The 20,045-nt window shown below is 44.6% G+C and overlaps 1 protein-coding gene across 2 annotated transcripts in view; it reads left to right on the top strand.

Moving 5' to 3' along the window:
- LOC147899148 (phytyl ester synthase 1, chloroplastic-like) overlaps positions 1 to 20,045 on the top strand; it is a 72,335-nt gene that overhangs the window by 6,548 nt on the left and 45,742 nt on the right. For both annotated transcript variants that reach the window (XM_087377900.1, XM_087377899.1), the window contains exons 3-4: positions 4,546 to 4,601; positions 7,725 to 7,883. In XM_087377900.1, the coding sequence (XP_087234026.1) occupies positions 4,546 to 4,601; positions 7,725 to 7,883 (215 nt within the window). The remainder of the gene's footprint in view (positions 1 to 4,545; positions 4,602 to 7,724; positions 7,884 to 20,045) is intronic.

The following is a 20,045-nucleotide window of genomic DNA, read 5'->3' as shown; positions in this document are numbered from 1 at the left end:
TATAGGTGTACATATGTACTTCTGCGTTGTTGTCTCCCTTCCTGTATAAATTGACCAATATTCGGGGTTGATATATGTGCGATAGTACTCAAATTTATCTTTGTTTTCTGCTGTTTGCCATTTCCTGTGTAGTGCATTCAGCAGGTCATAATGAAAAGCCTCTTCATCAATCTCCTCTGAAGAGTAGTTTAAATACTCTTCTACTTCCCACTTCTTGAACCATTTTTTTAGGTCCTGTGCCCATCCGGATGTCAAAATCTTGCCCTTGTTTGTCTTTTGAAGCTTCTGACTTTCTTTCCATGCTCTCTTTGGTAGCCTTTCATTATCCATGCCCTTGACCTTTGTGATGTATCTGAGTACTCTCTTCAGAGCATGTAGCTCTATGGGTATACATCCTGTCTCTAGGAGTAACAAAGAGTATGGTGTAGTAGCCTTGATGCCCAGGTGCCTCCTAATGAAAGACTTTTGCATTTTCTCTATCTCATTCCACGTTGATGGAGATATACTCCCACCCCATACCTCTACTCCGTAGAGTACTGTCTGTATCACATATGCCCCAAAGATCATATTTCGTACTTGCCACCTTCTCGTATTGCTATTGTTGCACTCATTTTCAAATTGGAAGTATTTTGCCCATCCTGCATCAAGTCTCCGTTGCACACAGCTGTTCCATCTATTATTGGCGGGGATTTCAATACCCAAGTATTTGAATGAGTGCACTGTCTCAATGGGTTGTCCTTTATATAAGATTTGGAGGGGGCTGCTTGGCTGTATAGTCTTGACTATCATGAGTTTAGTTTTGTTGACATTAATAGCCATCCCACTCTCTGCACAAAATATGCTGAAGATATCCATCATTTTTTGCATCTTACTTTCACTATCAGTGAAAACAACCACATCATCTGCGTAAAGAAGCAACCAAATCACGAGACTTGCTAGATGAGGGCTGTATAACTCATCTTTACATGCTTCTTCATTCACCAACTCCTCAAGTCTATCAATGCATAGGCCGAACAAAGTGGGTGAGAGCGGACATCCTTGTTTTACCCCCATATTACTATAGAACTCTTGTGACATCCCATCCTTACATTTTAGTTGACATTTTACTTTCTCATAGAGAGAGAGAGAGAGAGATTAATGTCTGCGGAAGGCTGCGCAGGTCTATGGGACAAAGTGCGGAAAACACCAAAAGGGAAAAAAAACTCATACAAGCCACAAAGGGCTGGAGACACATGTGAGTGCTATGTGGCAACATATGGTAATCATCTCCTTGCATGTGAGACACTTGGAGGTAGAGTGTTCTCTTTGTGAACAAGAGAAACTTAGTGTTGCTTTGTGACATCTTACCTCCATCTCTCTCTCTTTATGCTTCCTGCTATGCTCTCGATTTTCAGTTTCTTAACAAAACGTCACGTGGCATCAATCTCAAGCCCGCCTCGACTTGGAGATGATGCTTGTTGACACAACAAGGAGATGGTTGAATGTCCACTTCCATAGATTGTCCTTGATGACATAATGAGCATTTTGATGTGTCATACGTAAATTGCTAGGCAATATTGGTATGGGGAAGATGATTATTAGACATGCCTTGACAGTATCATCATATCGTAGCTCGTGCGTACTAGCAATCCTCATTCCCTATTGTTGCTAGCTGCATAGTCGATGAGAGAGCCCTCGAAATTAATCTTTTTCCATCTATCACAATCTATCCATATCGTTGAGCCCGATTAATGTAGTAATAAGTAGAAGGAGGCAACCGTTTGTAGACATTTCATTGCAAACTCTGCAAATATGATGTCATGTGGAGTGTATCTCTTACCTCGGATAAGTCATGAGAGCATCATGACTTGTGTTGCTTCTTGAATTGTACCCACTCGTCTTGTTTTCCACAAGCACTTGCATGTAGTGCTGTTGATCTGCCTAGTGAATTGAATAGGATAGATTTCATATTCACATGTTGAAGATGGGCTTGAAAGTATGGTCACTCTAGTTTCGCCAAGGAAGCCTATGCTCTAGTCAATCAAGCTATTAAACTTGGGTGAAGTTACTTCTCATTATTTTCAAGAACATAATCCAGGTTTTACACATGTTCACATCCTCACACATGGCACTTTTGGTCGCCTCTCATAGCATAGATCAACAGCTCGTAATACTCATATGGCAGCTGACATCTGAGCATTTCTTGCATTTCCAACTCACGCTCTCAATGACTTGGATGTGGGCCAACACCCATTTGTGGGATGAGGTGCTCCATTTGCTCTTTGGGAAAAGCCTTTATGAACATGTTCAAGGCCTATTTTAATAGGAGAGTAGCTTAGCTTGCTCATCCTGGATCAGCGCTTTGAGGCAATGGTATTGAACCTCGCGGTGCTACATCGAGCATGAAACTGACTCGTCATTGAAGAGGACTGAAGCTACATGATGGGCTGAGGTTGTGTTGACTGCTACGATGATGAGACTAACTAAGGGGAGCTATGTCCATGGAAGGACTGGGTAGGGAGCTATTGAGGCTACATGGGGAGCTACTGCATCTGCTGGAGGTGCTACTATGTGCATCTGAGGAGCTGTGGATGAAGATGGACCTGCTGCTGATGTAGGACTGATGTTGCTGGTCCAGGGGCTGGAATTGAGGCCCCATCTGTTGCTGCTATGAAGGCTGCTGCTGGAGCTAAGCTAGAGGAACTGATGCTACACCGGAAGATCCAAGAATGAGTGAGGATCGGTGGGTTTTATAGGAATAGGCCTAGTGATTGGCTGACCCTGGTTGGTTGGTCAACGTCGACCGTTGACCAGGTTGATCAAAGTCAACGTTGATAAAAAAAGACTCAACTCAGCTTTTTTTGACTTGCTTTATCTTTTGCTGACTTCTATACTGTTGGATTTGTCCCGCTGTGCTGCTGATGTTGTGACAAACGATCCCATACTTGTGTTCATACCTGGTCCCCTCATGCTGGTTTTCTAGTGGCTCACATGCAGCCTTGATGAAAAGCGACAAACCAACTACACTGCAAAACAGATGCCCAGGTCTTATATTCGTTGAGTAGGCGCTGTGAACTGCCATGTATCCTCATTGCTCAGCTTTGCTCTGATCTCTATCGGAGTCATAGCTTTGTATAGTTTTCCATTCTTTGGCCTTGCTAGAAAGTTGCATCTAGCCTCAAAGGTGATGCTCCAAATGTTGCTTGGATGATTTGGTATGGAATCAAGTACTTATTGTGAATGGGAGATAGAGAAAGAAAGAAATGTCGATTAACATCCGCAAAAGACCAAATTGATCTATGCTACCAAAAATTAACCTTTACATATGAGCTCCAAGTGGGAGTGCGTGTAGCATTTCCATAACTGTCACCTAAGAGCTTCAAGTGGGAGTGCTAGGGGGGGGAGAGAGAGAGAGAGAGAGAGAGAGAGAGAGAGAGAGAGGGAGGGAGTATTGGTGACGTTGCCTATCAATACATGGCTTGGAAAACCCCCTTATCTTAACTATGCGGAGGCGGTGTGATGATACCCGAAACTATCCGATGGAGATCCGTAGTGAGTGAGGCATATGAAGCTCAGTGTACCCCAATATAGCATCTTTGTTTCAGGTGGGAGTGCATATGCATACATGCATACATGTATGTATGTATGTATGTATGTATATATATACATAGAGAGAGAGAGAGGTATTAACATGGGAAAAAGTACAAAAAATGGAGAGAAACTCAGACAGGCCGCAAAGGGCGCACTAGGGCCCTTGTTGAGTGTTGTACTAAATTAAACTATAAAGCTCAAAATCCGAAAAACAAGAGAGAGAGAGAGAGAGAGAGAGAGAGAGAGAGAAATTTTATTAGTGTCTTCGGAAAACCAATGGGTCTATGAGACTTATAGAAAATTGATACAACAAGCAGAAAGGGTGGAGCTACTAAACGAGCATCATCACCCATGCTGAATACTAAGTGCTAAGTAGTACACACACACACACACACACACACACATAGAGTCTATTAACACCCACTGGAGACCAAAGGTCTATGAGACAGCAAGAAACCCTCCAGTACATCTCCTTTAGGAAGGGCGCATGGCAGCTTCCAAGGAATGCAAAAGCAACCCCAAGGGGGGAGAGAGAGAGAGAGAGAGAGAGAGAGAGAGAGAGAGCTACTATTGGTGAATTTGCCTATCAATACATGGATCTTAATTTCGAATTCTTGGGTTCAAAATTTAGGGGCACAACCTTAAAGGCTTGCATGGTAGTTCTAACAAAAGCCTATGGCTTCCTTGGGCATCTCGTATGTAGCTGGGAGCAAAATAAAGCCCTCTTGTGTTTGAAGAGAGATATTACTTCCTATCTTGGGGACACTCACGAAATAGGGACACGAGCAAGTTGTATGGATGAGTTACCGGGAAAAAATGTGATTTTTAAAGATGCACAGGTCACTCAGGGTATTCATTAGAAAGAAGGAAAATCAGCCTAGTTGCTCTACATGTCAATTGTTACTTGGTCAAAGAGTGGTTCTTGCTATGTGTTTTCAATGTACTAAACGATTTTTCCCGTATCGGAATGTGCAGGATGTTTGAAGTTCGTTGCCTACATATTCCCGTCCTTGATTGCACTCCTCTTCATGGTTTGGCCCTTCTTCCATGTGCCTTTACAATGCAAGGGATTTTCTAGTTTTGAAGATTGACCTTCATTGGGGATGTCATTGTAGCTAGTCCTTGCTATGCGTGATGGAGTTTATGGTTTTCCGTATGAGTGACTATCATGAGATTGAAACTGCACTATGTGTTATTTTTAGAGGATGAGTTTGGGCATGTTCTTGGATTCATCTACACACACACGCGCGCGCGCACGCACACACGTTTTTTTTTTGGGTGAAAAGATTTTTCTTTTATATCACAAAGTCACAATCCCATACTTCTGGCAAAGTCTTCTCTTTTCCTTTTAATTGAGAAGTAGAGGGGAGTGAAGCAGTAGCATTGGAACAGCCGGTGCTTTACCTTTATCCTGAGCAACATATACCTACCGAGTACCTGTGTTATTCATCGCAGGAGTGCCAACAAAATCCTTATTTTGCATCTGAACATGCATAGGGTCCTGTGGCATTTTTGCGCACGCAAGGGGCATTGTTGTGAAGCCATATGCCCAAATTTCTTACATTCAAAACAAGCGTCTGCAATCAAACCCCATTTCAGCTTGTAGAAAGCGCTACCCATTGCAACATTATTTATTATAACAGAGTAGGACTCAGGAGTGGCATTATCAGTATCCCATAAGATGCAAAATCTGTTGGAATTCCCATTTGGCCTTGGAGGGCAAACTACTTTGCCCAAGGATGCTGCAATTTTAGGCAAAAGCGAAGCCAAACACTATGGGAAATCCACCACCTCCACCCAAACCGGTGACGAATAAGAGCCTGATAATCCCTGGTGGGCGACCAAGGGAGGACATGGACCATCTGGTGTCCAAAGTAAAGAGAAGAGTGCTCCAAAAGCATCTGTTTACGCTCCTCATTTGTCATAATCCTAAAAAACCTCTTGCTGCATAATGCACTTTTCGAAGAATAAAAGAACCCCCAAGTGTAGCAGTCAACCACTTGCCAACATCTGCAACAACATGCGTACGACCTAGGAAGAAAATAATGACAGCATGCTGAGCATAATCCCTTACAGGGTCAACAATATCATCAACCTCAACCATAAGCCCGACCGTATTGGCTGAGTCATTCCAATCTTTCTGGGTGTCTTCAAATCCCTCATGCATAATATCATAAACCAACTTAGCTTCCAAAGAGTTGTGAACAGGGTCATTCTGACCCTCGGACTGCTTCTGCTTTTTATGCTGTCCCAGCCTATCTTTGTGGAAGGTTTTGTCAAAGGCATAATCAGCCATCTTGTGATGTCAAAACCCTGAAGCTTGAAGGGAGCAGTAAAGTCTGTAAACCTGAAAATATGTATGAGCAAAGACTGGGCTGGTAAAGCAAAATCCTGCGTGGAAAACAACCCCTGGATATGCACCAAAAGGAAAACCTGTTTGCACGGAGCAGTAACCAGCCAGAAGAACAGTACAGAATAATATGCAGGGCAGAAGTACAGGATCCCAAAAACTATACGGAGAGGCCACCCAGGAACTGTATGGACGGGGCAGCAGAGCGGCAGTGATGAAGAAGAAGAAGATGACGCAAGAGAAAGGGGTCGAGGGTGCACTCGGGAGCTGAGGTAGGCTCACGGGAGAGCAAAAACGGGAGTACGGGCTGTCCCTACAGCCTGTACGGCTGGTATGCAACAGGGTTGGAGGGCAAAAGGAATCAAGATGAGACTAAAGAACGCAGAAAATCCTCACACACACACACACACATAATTGTAGATGAGTTCACACTAAAAGTCTATTGATGAAGGCATTAATGCACAGAACACATGATCTACAACATGTAGCAGAAGTTGAGAAACGCGATCGGGATCTTCTGAAGAGGGTAGTCCATTAGCTGATTCAGTGTTTCTCAAGTCTTTGCAATACTTGTGTATCCCTAAATTTTTACTATAGCTGGCCGTTACATGTACTGAGGTTGGAGGGTCCCTCTTTGCGTACAATAAAGGAACATTAGCTTAGCCTCAAATGGAAAGCTATTGGCAATTGCATGTTATATCATTGCTATACAAAACTAGAATTATACAAACCATTATATGATTTTAAAATGTTTCAAGACGCAAAGGAAAGGTCCACAAACATTCGAGCAATGATGAGAGGGACGATGGTTTGAGGGCCAAAATGTAACATAAGGTGACGTTTGAGGCATGCACGATTTTAAAGTACGTTCTTGGGTATGCCTCCATCTTTATGTTGCTCCACTACTTCTATTGTTTTCCTTTTGATGACCGCCTTGTAAGCCCTTTGCTTCCCTTTGCTTGCCCCTCAAAGGTATGGAGTGTGTGCGTGCGTGCACTGGCATCTACTTCAGCCTATTGGTCCCCTCTCTCCTCATGAGATTTTCCTGCTTCTGACTTGCTCTTCCCCTCCCCCTTAGAAATGTTTGAGTGATATTGGCTTTTGGTTCACATTAGCAAGCTGGGGTCTTGGGTGGATCACGTTTGCAATTGTGAATCCTATTGTTAAGGCATTTTTTTGTATCGCATACACTTAGTTTGACTACAGCTCCATGATATACTTTATTTTCTCTTTCATTAAGGATGTCTGGCTGCACCCTCGTGTATCTCGTTGAATCTTAGGTTGAGGATTTCTACTTGTCTATCCAAGTTGAGGACTCCCCTTGATGACAATGTTTCTTCAAAGAAAGGCACTTTGTTTTCTTGCAATAACATCGTTTGCTGGTGCCTCTACTTGGCAAGGAATAATTGTTTCTAAGTGAATGAGAACTCATGCAAGTTCCCCTTGCCTTCTTAATTGCTCATCATGGTAACTCTATTAAAGGACATAATTGCTCCTCCTCTATCGCTCCTTTTCTAGAGGGCTTTGTTGCTCATATGTTGGAGCTGTCAATCTTGTTTACAAAGAATAATTTTTATGGTAATGAAACAAGCTTCTACACTTGAGTTTTTTGCCACTTGCATGCTTATATAGCTTGTGAATTAGTCTCATAAGAGTCCATTTTGTGTTTTTGTATGTTTACTAGGCCTAATAGATTTGTATTATGTTAAAGATATGGATATACGTAATGAACATTGTATTAACAGGGAACATCCCATGGTTTGGCTTGGCTCTTGCACAAGGAGTGACATTATATATCTTGCAGGGCTCATTCATATGGTGGAGAACATGATCCTAGAAGAAGGTGGTCGTGCACCATCAAGGCCCATTTACTTGGTGGGAGACTCGCTAGGTGGGGCCCTTGCCTTGGCTGTTGCTGCTCGGAACCCAACAGTGGACCTTGTACTTGTGCTAGCAAATCCTTGTAAGCCACTTATTTCTTTTATTAAAGTGTTAGTAGGGCATTGAGGGTGAAGTAATAATGTGCTGAATTCAAAGTTTGATGGTAAAAGTAATGTTCTCTTATTCTGTTTTCAACATTCGTTTCCTAACTTGTTCAACTTTAGTGAGCTTGTGGCTTTCTATTTTAGTTGCTTTGGAGTGTGTTCCTCTGCTATCAATTCTTTGTGTCCTTGAGTATGTGAGTTTGTCTCGAAGTATCTATCTTTGCTGCCTTGCTTACGAAATAGATTTGTGATGATCTTTATCCCTCACCTAGTCTGTACAGGCTCCCTCCTCCTGCCTAAGGGGCAGTGCTTTGCCAATTTTCCAAAATTTTAAGGTATACAGTCAACTTTATGCTAATGAGCTAATAGTGCACAATGTGCACACTAGCACGCACACTAGCCTGCAAGGCCATACCGTGAGCTAAAATACCTATCAAAGCCCATGCGCTCTGGGAGATTCTAATTGCCCTCTACAAATGGATGGAATAAGGCAAGATAAAAGTTTATTGAATCCAGATGTGAATGGACATAACACTTGAATCCAATTGAGGATCCCTAAGGCAAGAGGTTTTTGAATTCTGAGAGAACGTTGAGAGTCCAGAGAGACAGCCGTTTAAGTGCCAAGATTGTTTGTGGATTCATGTTTTTCTAGATGTAGTAGCAAGCTAGCAAGAAGAAGGATGCATCATGCTACAAACTCCCTCCCCGTTTATATTCATTGTGTGTCTTGCGAGTATCCTGAGACTATGAAAGGGAAGTGCTCTATTGTAAGGAGGACTGTCCATGTGTAAGCAATGCGACGTTGAAAAGGTTTACTTTGTTTAAAGGGAAATTATGATTGGGAAGATGACTCTGATATTCATTTTTTAGTACATCACATTGAGTCCGTTAGGGAGTGTTTCTGACTTCGCTATGGTTAGACTTATAACCGCTCCTGTAATAATACAGCTCTTTTTTCAGCTTCTAAGTTCAATTTCTCAGTTCCATTGCTTCCTAGCAACCTAACGGTGGTATCTGAGTAGAGTTGAGGTCTTGCCTTCTGCACTTCAGCCTTGGAGTAGTCCTGTGGCAGAAAAGGTGAGCTACAACTTCAGGCGACTTCTCTAGGTGCAGCAGCCACCTGCAGCAACACTTCTGCATACCTGTGACTGTTTTTGGAGCTCCTGTGGTGACTTTTGCTGTTTCTGCAACCCTGTTTGGAGCTGCTAGACCTACTTCTGTTAGTGCAACTGCATTTGGAGTTTTTTGCTGCTGTTTCCAGCCAGTGTGACTCGTTCTAAGTTGATTCACAGTATTGCATCTCTCCTAGGAGCTGCAAATAGCTGCTGTACTGAACTGTGACTTTGTTTGGAGCTCAAATAGCCTGCAAGACAGATTCCTGAAGGCTCATTTCTGGATACCTTTGTCAGAGAGCATTTCTGAGCAGCTTCCGTGACTTTTGGAGCTGTTCAGATGCTTTTGGAAGCCGTTTTATGCTTTTTTCTGGAGCAGTTCTTTGCAGAAACATCATTTGAAGCGTTTTTGTAGTGTTTTCTCAATTTGCGAGCTCTTTTCTGAGTTTTCAGGTTCATTTTACCTCTCTTGCTGATTCAGACTCATTGGAGCAGTTCGACAGTGTTTTATGCAGTTTTGACGCTCTTCGGAAGGAGCTGTGCAGTCAATTTTGCTTGCAGTTGATTGTTGCATCAGTCAGGACTTATTGCATTTACTGCCCATGCTGTGCAGTCTTTTCTGTAAAGCCCTTTCTCTGGTACATTTGTTTTTGTGCCTTGGTTTCTATTTGCAGGTCATTCCACTTGCAAAAATTGTGCATGCCCTTCACCTTGTGTGGTTAGAATAAGACATTGCACATGCCTATTGCTGTCATTTGATTCAACCAGTTTCCTTTGGGTTTTTTGCATTTGTGCCTTATCTGTAATGGCAAGCAATGATCTTCTTGGTATGCTTGCTCTTGAAGACAAGCTTGATGGCACCAACTGCCCCATGTGGTCTTATATGATGTGTCTTGTGTTGGTGGCCAAGAACTTATGGAATATTATTGCAGGTATTGAGGTGAGACCTCTGTCACAGGTACTTGCTGCCATTGCACATGCTACTATAGTGTATGTTGTTAGCTCTTCATCATCTACCTCTGCTACCGTGGTGCCTCCTAATTAGGATCAGATCAGAGGGGTGGTAGAGATGCTCAAGCTCATGCCTTGATTGCATTGTCAGTTAAGAGGATGATAATCCCTCACTTCAGGTCTTGCAACACTACAAAGGATGCTTGGGATAAGTTAGCCTCATTGTATCAGATTCACAATGAATCACGGATCGCATATCTGTGGAAGCAATTGGATAATTTGAAGACTTTGTAATGCAATGCATATGGGCTGGGTGTGGATGTTGACGCTGCAACGTCAGAGTAAGAGGGCTTTTTAATTGGTGTAGTGGCACAAATCTTCATCTTAGGGAATTCCATGGTGGCCTGTGCAGACTTTGATAAACCGTTTTGCTGAAGCTACTCCCCCAAGCTGAGCCAAGGGCTTAGCTCAGCCTGGGGTGATCTCAAACCCTACTTTGCTTTGTGCTGCTACTGCTCTGCTACACTGTACAGACGGGACAAGTATGGATGAAGAGAGAGGCAAGTACAAAAAAGGCAGGCAAGTACGGACGATATTGCAGGTACGGTGAGGTGTTGCAGGCAGGTACAGAGAGCAGGTATGGTGAGGTACGGAGAGCACATACGGCAAGGTATGGTTGGCATGGAGAGCACATACAGTGAGGTACGGAGATCATGTACAGCAAGGAGGGGGGGGGAGAGAGAGAGAGAGAGAGAGAGAGAGAGAGATTATTTAAGTCTTTAGAAGACCAATGGGTCTATGAGATTGTGAGAAACCTGACACAATCCAGCTGCAAGGGTGGAGCTACTAATCGAGCAACCAAACACAAAGAAAATGCTCCTCTGTCTCAACCGCCATCAGCATACATAGCGTGTAGATCCGCTGCTCTCTAGGTATACCTGCTGCTCTCCCTACCTCAATCCTTAGGTGATGGGATGAAACCCGCATTTGACCAATGGCAATCCTCAGTGCATGAGATACTCCTCTATCCTCGAGATACTAGGGTCTGATAATGGTAGTATGGGGGTCCACATGCTCTGGCTGGAAGAACTCTGTGATCGAGCCCTGAGAAGGGTCCACTAAGGCGGAGGTCTGCTCTTGTTAGATGGTTATGGAGAGTCCTTATAACTGAGACAACATTCCAGAACTGTCTCTGAAGAGGCAGTAGAAGCGTGGTAGACTGGGCATCTGAAAATGAAATGCTCCTCTGACTCGATCTCCTATATGTCACATAATGTGCATATGCACCTCTCCCGGGGTAGACCCTTTGCCTTGCCACTCTCAATGCGCAGTCTATGTGAAGAGACCCGAAACTGCCCAATAGAGATCCTCAATGAGTGGGGTAAGTGGATCCGCGTGTATCCCGGTGGGTCAATGAAACCCTCTTTTGTGATATGTAAACAATAATCCATGTAGAAGCTGAGCTTCACTAGAAGCTCGCTTGGTCCCAACCAGGTCCGAAATGTGTGTAGCTATAAGAGATCCTCGCAGATGATCCGGTTGACCTAGTGTGACAAGAGAGGAGAGAACGGTGCATCAATGCTGTATTGGAAGGGAGGGAGTCTGTCCATGTGGAGCCCCAATTGCTCAAACCATCTCTTTGTGCATGCATACCAACATCTCTAGTCACTTGATGCTGATAGTGCCATAGAAGAGGACAATGCTAGCCAAGATAATCTGCTGCACCCAGAAGTGCAATCCCCGTACCCCCTAACCCGGTATAGGTAGGTGATAACCTGAAATATTGCATCCAGTTGTAGTGGGGATGACCCAAATTCAGCTTGAATAATCTAGTGAGGGATGGACGGCTTACCGCGGATCATCCGTGATAGCATGAGAACCTGTAGCCGCTCCCCACGAGCCCACTCTATATCTGATAGAACCGGCCCCCAACAAGGGCTGCATACATCCCCATTGTACGGACCAAGGAGTCAAACAACAATCCCTTGGTCCACGGATCTTGGAAGTGTGAGCGGAAGCACTGCTTCTCTAATTAGGCCAATGAAGCGTATCCCCTGCTCAAACGAGCCTGCATCGCGGGTCTCATAGTGAAGATAGGTCTAGAGAAGATAACCCCAAGGTATGTATATGAGGAAACAATCTCAATAGGCGACCGGTCAAACGTGAACTGCATAATGGCTCAAGATGTATTGAAGATCATGACCTTGGTTTTACCAAGGTTGGACCTTCAAATCATGGGACTCACAAAAGGACTGTAGTGCATCAAGGTGTCTCTAGAGGCCCTCTATTGATGAAGACAAAAGTGCCACGTCATCTACATATAGCAATATCCGGATCAATGTGCCAGCTAGAGAGCACCCATCCCCCCCCAGTGTCTGGATAACTGTCTCAAGCTCATCAATGTAGAGGCCAAACAAGGTAGCTGATAAAGGACAACCTTGTTTGATTCCAATAGTTCTCATGATCTCCTCTATCCACCCTGACCCTGCCCGGACCCTGCTCGGACTTTGCCTGAGACTCTCTTGTAAAGTGCCATGACGGCCCAAATGATCTCCTGGTCATACCCCAAATCCTGTAGGCGTCGGAGGAGGTGGGCTCTTAGAACCGTATCAAAGGCTTTGCAAAAATCCACAAAGCAATAATATACCCTCTGCTTTCGTGCCCTTGCCTCCTCGATGATACACCGGAGTGTGAGAATGTGATCCATGGTTCCATGATCGCATCGGAATCTAGCCAGTCGAGTTGCTCTGAGTTCCCAGCACTCTGCAAAGCGATTGACCTCAGAATCAAGCACTGACGCATAAATCTTGGACATGACATGTCCGATCATAATGGTCTTGTAGTTCTCCGGGCTCATGGGATCCCCTGCCTTGTGGATGGGTGAGATAGTGTTGACAGTCCAGGTGAGTGGAAACCCAATTTCCAAAATAAACCGCTTCATTAAAGAGATTTGCTAAGATCGGGGCTAGGAGATTAGTCCCATATGCAATGAATTCAGTGCATAGGCCCTCATGATCTTTCGCTCGGCCGAAGTTTCATCATGGAATCCTTCACACCCCCCTTAGTGAAGAGTGTGCAGGATGTGGGGCGATGGTATGTGTGAGAGATCGGGAGCAGGATGATTTGGGATATCATAAAGTGCGTGCATAATTATGCGAGACTTGAGTGTTAGTGAGTGGTGAAGGGGACCACCCCTCTAGAAATCTCCGCCAAAAGTCCTTAAGAGTTGTTACTAAACAGAATATTCACTAGTTCTTTCTCGTTTCAGCGGACGAAATCTAGCTTCTTCCTACGTACCAATCGGCAATAATCACGTAGCATCTCTAATTCGTTCGGGAGGTGGTTTTTGGTTTCGAATCTAAGTTGATGGCGTAAAGCCTTACACTCATCATCGTACCAGCTATTACAAGGGATGGTCCTAGGTGGTGGTTTTGAATCTAAGTTGATGGCGTAAAGCCTTGCACTCATCATCATACCAGCTATTACAAGGGATGGGGGTGGTGGACGAGTGGAGCGAGTAGTGTGAGGGAAAACGTGAAGGGCAGCGAGAGAGAGAGAGAGAGAAGAAGAAGAAGAAGAATATATTATCGTCCTCTGAAGACCAAAACCGGCCTATGGGACCTGGGCAATACAATATCACAAGTACATGAAAGCTCCTCCCGAAGATGGGAGGGTGGAAAGAGAAACCACCTTCTAGGATTCAGGTGGATTCCTATGCTTGAAGAGCTTATACACAAATGTTCCTAAAGCTGAAGGTGACCCTTTATGCAGCAAATCAGCCAGTTTGTTATGTCCCTCAAGGAGGTGATTGAACTCTTCCCTAATGTGTGCATAGTGAGGGCATATCATTATCATGTGTTCTTCTGTTTCAACCATACCTTGATCACATAGTTGGCATATTCTCCCTTGGCATCTTTTTCCATCCCCCTGTTTCTATTTGCAGCTGGTGTGATCGGGTGCGAAGTGAGGCTAAAGCCCTCCGTTTATGCACTGCTATAGGTGTACATATGTACTTCTGCGTTGTTGTCTCCCTTCCTGTATAAATTGACCAATATTCGGGGTTGATATATGTGCGATAGTACTCAAATTTATCTTTGTTTTCTGCTGTTTGCCATTTCCTGTGTAGTGCATTCAGCAGGTCATAATGAAAAGCCTCTTCATCAATCTCCTCTGAAGAGTAGTTTAAATACTCTTCTACTTCCCACTTCTTGAACCATTTTTTTAGGTCCTGTGCCCATCCGGATGTCAAAATCTTGCCCTTGTTTGTCAAAATCCGGAGAGAGAGAGAGATTGAGTTATTAAAGTCTTCAGAAGACCGATGGGTCTAGTAGACTATAAGTAACCTGATACAACAAGTTGAAAGGGTGGAGCTAGTGAAACGAGCATCATCACACATGCTAGATGCTAAATGTTACAATCATAAAAGGATCAATACTACATAGTCCTAACATCAACATCATCTTAATCATCATCATCATGTTCAATCAAATCCAATATCAAGTCTAGTGCGGTATATATAGTAGATATTGGAGTCCCTAGAAGACAGGTCATGAAGGACCCAATGGTTGGTGTGGCTTTGGTGGTATAAGATTAGAGATAGAGTGCTGGCGGCTATCTATGTGTGTGGTTCGGTGTGGCCTCTTGGCTGTGGCTCTGCGTCTGACAAGGGCCATGGTAAGTCCTGTAGTCGTGCCTAGGCCTAAACACAAAAGGGATGTCTCCAAGCAGGTTTTGTGCCTCTTCCCTCCGTCGGGTGTGTTGTGTTTTTGGCTCTAGATCTCTAGATCTGTGTAAGCTCGCTAGTAGAACTCTATGCTCATGCTTTGAGATGGACATGCGTACGTCCCCTGTCCATGTCTCTTTAGTTTGAGTAGGCGCTCTCAATGCCTAACTGCCTCATGGATGAAGGTGGCTAAGCATCTCTGATTTGGATAGGAGAGGAAGTGGGACATCAATTCGAAAGAGACAATAGTATCGGCCTCATATCTCATAATACATTGGGCACCTGAAGATGAAATGCTCCTCTAACTCAATCTCCTATAGATTACACAAGGTACAAATCTTCCTCTCCCTAGGTACTCTCTCAGCTCGCCCACTCTCAATACGGAGTTGATGGGAAGAAACCCGAAACGGCCCAATAGAGCTCTTTATGAATGGGGGAGATGAATCCGAGTATAGCCATGGAGGATCAATAAATCCCTTGTCGAAAATGTGCAAGCAATGGCCTCTATAGAAGCTAAGCTTCACTGGGAGCTCACTCGGCGCCAAACCAGGTTCTGAATGTGTATTGCTATGCAGAAGGTCCTCGTGTATGACTTGGTTGACCTCATGATATCCGAGCAAGAGAAATGGTGCGCAATGCTATACTGGAAAGGAGGTAATCTGTCCATGTGGAGCCCCAATCTCTCAAACCGCTTGCATGTGTGTGCATACCAACATCTTTGATCACGCTCAGCTGCTATGGTCATAGAAGAGGACAGTGCTAACTATGGTAGTTGGCATCACCTTGAAGTGCAATCGTCTATCCTTTAATATGGTATAGATAAGTGATCACAAGGAATGTTGCATCGAGCTGCAACAGGGACGACCTCAAACTCGGCGTGGATGATCGGGTGGGGAACTGATGGCTTACTACATGTCATCCTCGATAGAATGAGAACCTTGAGACTCTCTACTCGAGCCCACTCTGCACCACAGAGATCCGGTCCCCAACACAGGCTACCCTACATGCATGTTGGCTGGACTAAGGAGTCGAAGCGGAGAGCCTTGCTCTGAGGGTCCTTAAAATGTGAGTTGAAGCAATGTCTTTCTAGTGTGGCTGGTGAGGCATATCCTCTGGTCAAACGGGCCTGCATCACCGGTCTCATCTTAAAAATAGGACCAGAGAAGAGAACCCCTAGATAAAGTATGATGAAACAATCTCAATTGGTAACCCATCAAAGGTGAATTGCTCTCTATGCATAGCTGCTCGTGATGTATTATTGATTATGACCTTGGTTTTACCAAGGTTGACCTTCAAATCATGTGACTCGCGAAATGACTGTAATGCATCTGAATTTCTCTGGAGGGCCTCTGTAGAGGAGGACAACACCACAACGCCATCTCAACCAAATACACTGGACTATGGTCGTGAAGGCTGCCTTGTACTCAGACTCACATGATGAGGTAGCCACTGTAGAGTGTTTCTTGCTTAACTAGGCATGTGTCTAAGAAAGGAACAATTTCACTGGTGGATTGCGGAGTATCAAAATCACCAGCCCAATCTGGATCGCTTGTAAGCATGTCAGCGAAAGTCCACCCCCCTGGGAAAGAGCAAACCAAGAGATTGGGTGCCCTATAGATAATGGAACACACGCTTCACAGCTTGCCAGTGTGAAGTATTTGGGCTGTGCATAAACCTGCTCAGCTGACACTGCATACTAAATTTAGGACGTGTGTTGCATAAACAAATAAGGCATCCGACAGCCTGCTGTAAATAGAGGCATCAAAAGGTTCACTGGCATCATGAACGGACAACTTAAGCCCATGCTCCATAGGAGTAGAGATGGGCTTGCAATTCTGAAATCTGAACTGTTCCAGGAGCTTACCAATATACTTGGATTGCAACAGCCCAATACCTCTATCATCCTATATAGACTTGATGTCCAAATGGTAGTGAAGCAACCCCAAATCTGGCATCTCAAATGTCTGCTGTAATTCAGCCTTAAAGTCTGCATTTTTGCAGCATTAGTACCAGTGAGCAGCATGTCATTGACATAGAGAACAATGATGAGTGAATCCGCCCCATCCTTCTTGACATAGAAGGTGCTCTCATGTGGGGTATTCTGCATTCCCTGGGTGGTAAAAATGCAGTTTTAATGTCCAGCTGATGGAATTTCCATCCATGAAATGCGGCCAATGCAACCACACACTTAATGGTGGTCATACAAGAAGTGGGGGCAAAGATTCATCATAATCTCTGCCTTTTTGTTGTGCATGGCCCTTTGCCATGAGACGAGCTTTATACTTCTATGGAACCATCTGGTTTTCTTTTGAGTCATCTGGTTTTCTTTTGAGTTTGTACACTCACTTGGTGCCAATTGCCTTCTTGCCGGAAGGCAAGTCCACAAACTTGCAAGTATGGTTTATCTTAATGGAGTCAATCTGTGCTGCATCCAATGCACATTGTCTTGTGTATCATGAGAAATGTTAGGCTCATCTGCCTCAAGTATTGTCACGGGCATCCACAACCCATAGCCATGCTGGAGTGGCACGCAGGCAGCCAGCTCAGCAAGCAGTCCATGCAGGCAGCCACGTGGCTTGCCACGCAAGTAGCCATGTCAGCAGCTACCACGTGGGACTGCCATGCAGTCAGCCAGCAAGTGCTGGACACGCAGGCAGCACAAGTGCTGCCATGTGGCAGTGTTGACATCAGCATTTGCCACGTGGCTAGTCAGTTGCCATGTCAGCAGCAGGTGGCTCAACAGTAGTAGCAGCAGTAGGTTGGTGAGGAGCAGCTTGGTTGGTAGGCAGAATCCTATTGGTCAGTCAGTTTGAGGCCCAAAGGGGTCTATAAAAGCAACCCCCTTGGCCTTCACTTCTCATCATAGTTAGGGGAAACGGAAACGGGGAAACGGGGAACAGAAATGGAAACGGAAACGTTTCGGGATTTTTGGGAGGGCTGAAACGGGGAAACGCCACATCAGCAAGAGGGGGTTTTGAGATGAGAACACACACATTTAGAATGCTATAGCCTACAGCCTACCTGTAACTTAAAATCTAGTGCATAATACTTACTTACCACAATGTCACTTAGAAGTTAGAACTTAGAACAAGTTACAAATTAGAACTTAGAAGCTACCTTAGCAGTGAGCCATGGAAGCTTGAAAGGGGGGCTGAAACTGAAAAGAGAGCCAAGGGTTGAAAGAGAGGGCTGGAACTAGAAAGTGGGGGCTGAAAGAGAAGGGAACAGAAGGCTGAAAGAGGGTTGAAAGAGGGCTGAAGGAGTGGAGTTTGAGCTTTGAAGGAGGGCTGAAGGGGAGTAGATGATGATGGAGGGCGCTTCAGCCTGCAGGAGAGAAAGGAGTGCGAAGGAGTGAATGGGGCTGAAGGAGGGCTTCTCCTTGCAGTAGCACTATAAGAGGCTGAACCTCGATGACACGTGCTCTAGTTCGTGGCCGCATCGTGGGTGGCTCTAGTGTCTTTGGCTGTATCTCTCTCATTGTCGTCTCGTCTCATTGGTCCATACCGCTCTCATGTCGTCGATCTCCTCATCCTCTATCGTAACATGTCCAAGGGAAGACTTGAATCTGTAGAAGTCTATGACGTGTCGCTGAGGTTGATCCATCGCAGTCCCCTGCTAAGTCGCCCTCTTTCCCTCTATGATTTGACGCAGAAGGGTCTCTCTATGACGTCTCATCTCGATCAAGTGGAGACCAACGCAGACCTGATCTTGTGTGTGTGTGTGTGTGTGTATCTATATATATATTATGTATGTATGTATGTATGTATGTATGTATGTAGATAGATAGATAGATAGATAGATAGATAGATAGAGGGAGGGACAGAGTTGTACTAACGTCTTCAAGAGGGCTCGGGGGCCTATGAGACCAAGTACAATCCAGAGAATAGCTCGTACAAGTTGAAGCAAAGGGCTCGCTAAGGCCCTTGCTGAGTGCTAAGCTAAGCTAATAATCTTAAAGTCTCAAAAACTCTCAGGAGACTCAAGCAGATAGTGCATTTGCTCCAAAGATAGATAGATAGATAGATAGAGGGAGGGACGGAGTTGTACTAACGTCTTCAAGAGGGCTTGCGGGCATATGAGACCAAGTACAATCAGGAGAATAGCTCGTACAAGTTGAAGCAAAGGGCTCGCTAAGGCCCTTGCTGAGTGCTAAGCTAAGCTAATAATCTTTAAGTCTCAAAAATGCTCAAGAGACTCAAGCAGATAGTGCATTTGCTCCAAAGACATAGCCAGGGGTCGTGGTAGCTCTCCGATGAGACGCCAAGATGTCAGTATCTGTAGCTGTCAAGCCCTCTCTCGTTGTGGTGGGGGGCATGGTCTCCCTGATCTTTGTATCCGATAAGCCATATCAAGGGTGACAGCTCAGTTTTGTTGGCCTTCTTTGAGTAGAGCATTGATGGGCTGGACCTCTATCGTGCGTGCTCTGGTCATCCTCTTTGTCGCATGCTCCACCGCTTTGTGTCGTCTCTTCCCGCTGATCGACATTGCCCTCATGTCAGCTATCTGCTGCTCCTCTACCCCAATGTGTCCTTGGGCTGACTCAAAGGCATAGAAGTCGGTGACGTGTGTCTGTGCTTGGTTGGTATCCTATGGTACTGTCACCTCGTGCTGTCTGATTTGATGTAGCAGGGTCTCTCTGTGTTGCCGCATCTCCATCAGAAAGAGGCCAACGCACACCTGGTCATGGAAATGGATCACACGGGAGAATGGTCCGAGCTTGTGTCCCTCCTGAAAGAAGCAATGGTATTGTCCTCGGATCTCATAGTAGGCAGGGCAAATGCACCAGAAGTGCTCGTCTCCACCACTGCTAGTGTACATAGCCATGCCACAATGTATGGTGTCTTCTTTTGTGATCGATATGACTAGACTTCCCAAGGCGTCTTGTGCAGAAAGTAATTGAAGATTTCATTAAACGATCTTGCAAAAAGTCTACGAAATATTTGTTTGCATTGCTTGGGTTTGAGTAGACTAAGAGTCCCCCAATTTAGACTGGAGCTGTACGGTGAAAAGAACAGTATTCAACTTTCTGCAACACCTTAGTCATGAAATAATCATTTGCATCAGCTGTTGAGTCTATGGGAATGTGCTCATATAACATCATAGTGTTTTCAATTGTAGAACGTTCAGTTTTGAGAAATAATTTTCAAGGTTCCACGTTCCCTTATTTGTGTGTTTTGCAGCAGTCTACATTGTCAGGCTTTGTTTTCTTGTGTGTTTGACTTTTAAAGAGCATTTCATAGAACTCAAGAAATCCATGAACAAGAAAATGGAAATTTGTTGAGATGATGGAAAGCTTTAGCAGAATGCAGTGATCCCTTCATATGTCTAATTTGATGTTATTCTGTATGTAGAGA

The sequence above is a fragment of the Dipteris shenzhenensis genome, chromosome 8 (assembly GCF_047967505.1).
Source record: "Dipteris shenzhenensis isolate YYH24624 ecotype China chromosome 8, Dip_SZ_1.0, whole genome shotgun sequence".
NCBI lineage: Eukaryota > Viridiplantae > Streptophyta > Polypodiopsida > Gleicheniales > Dipteridaceae > Dipteris > Dipteris shenzhenensis.
This window is presented reverse-complemented; position numbering and strand designations above follow the sequence as displayed.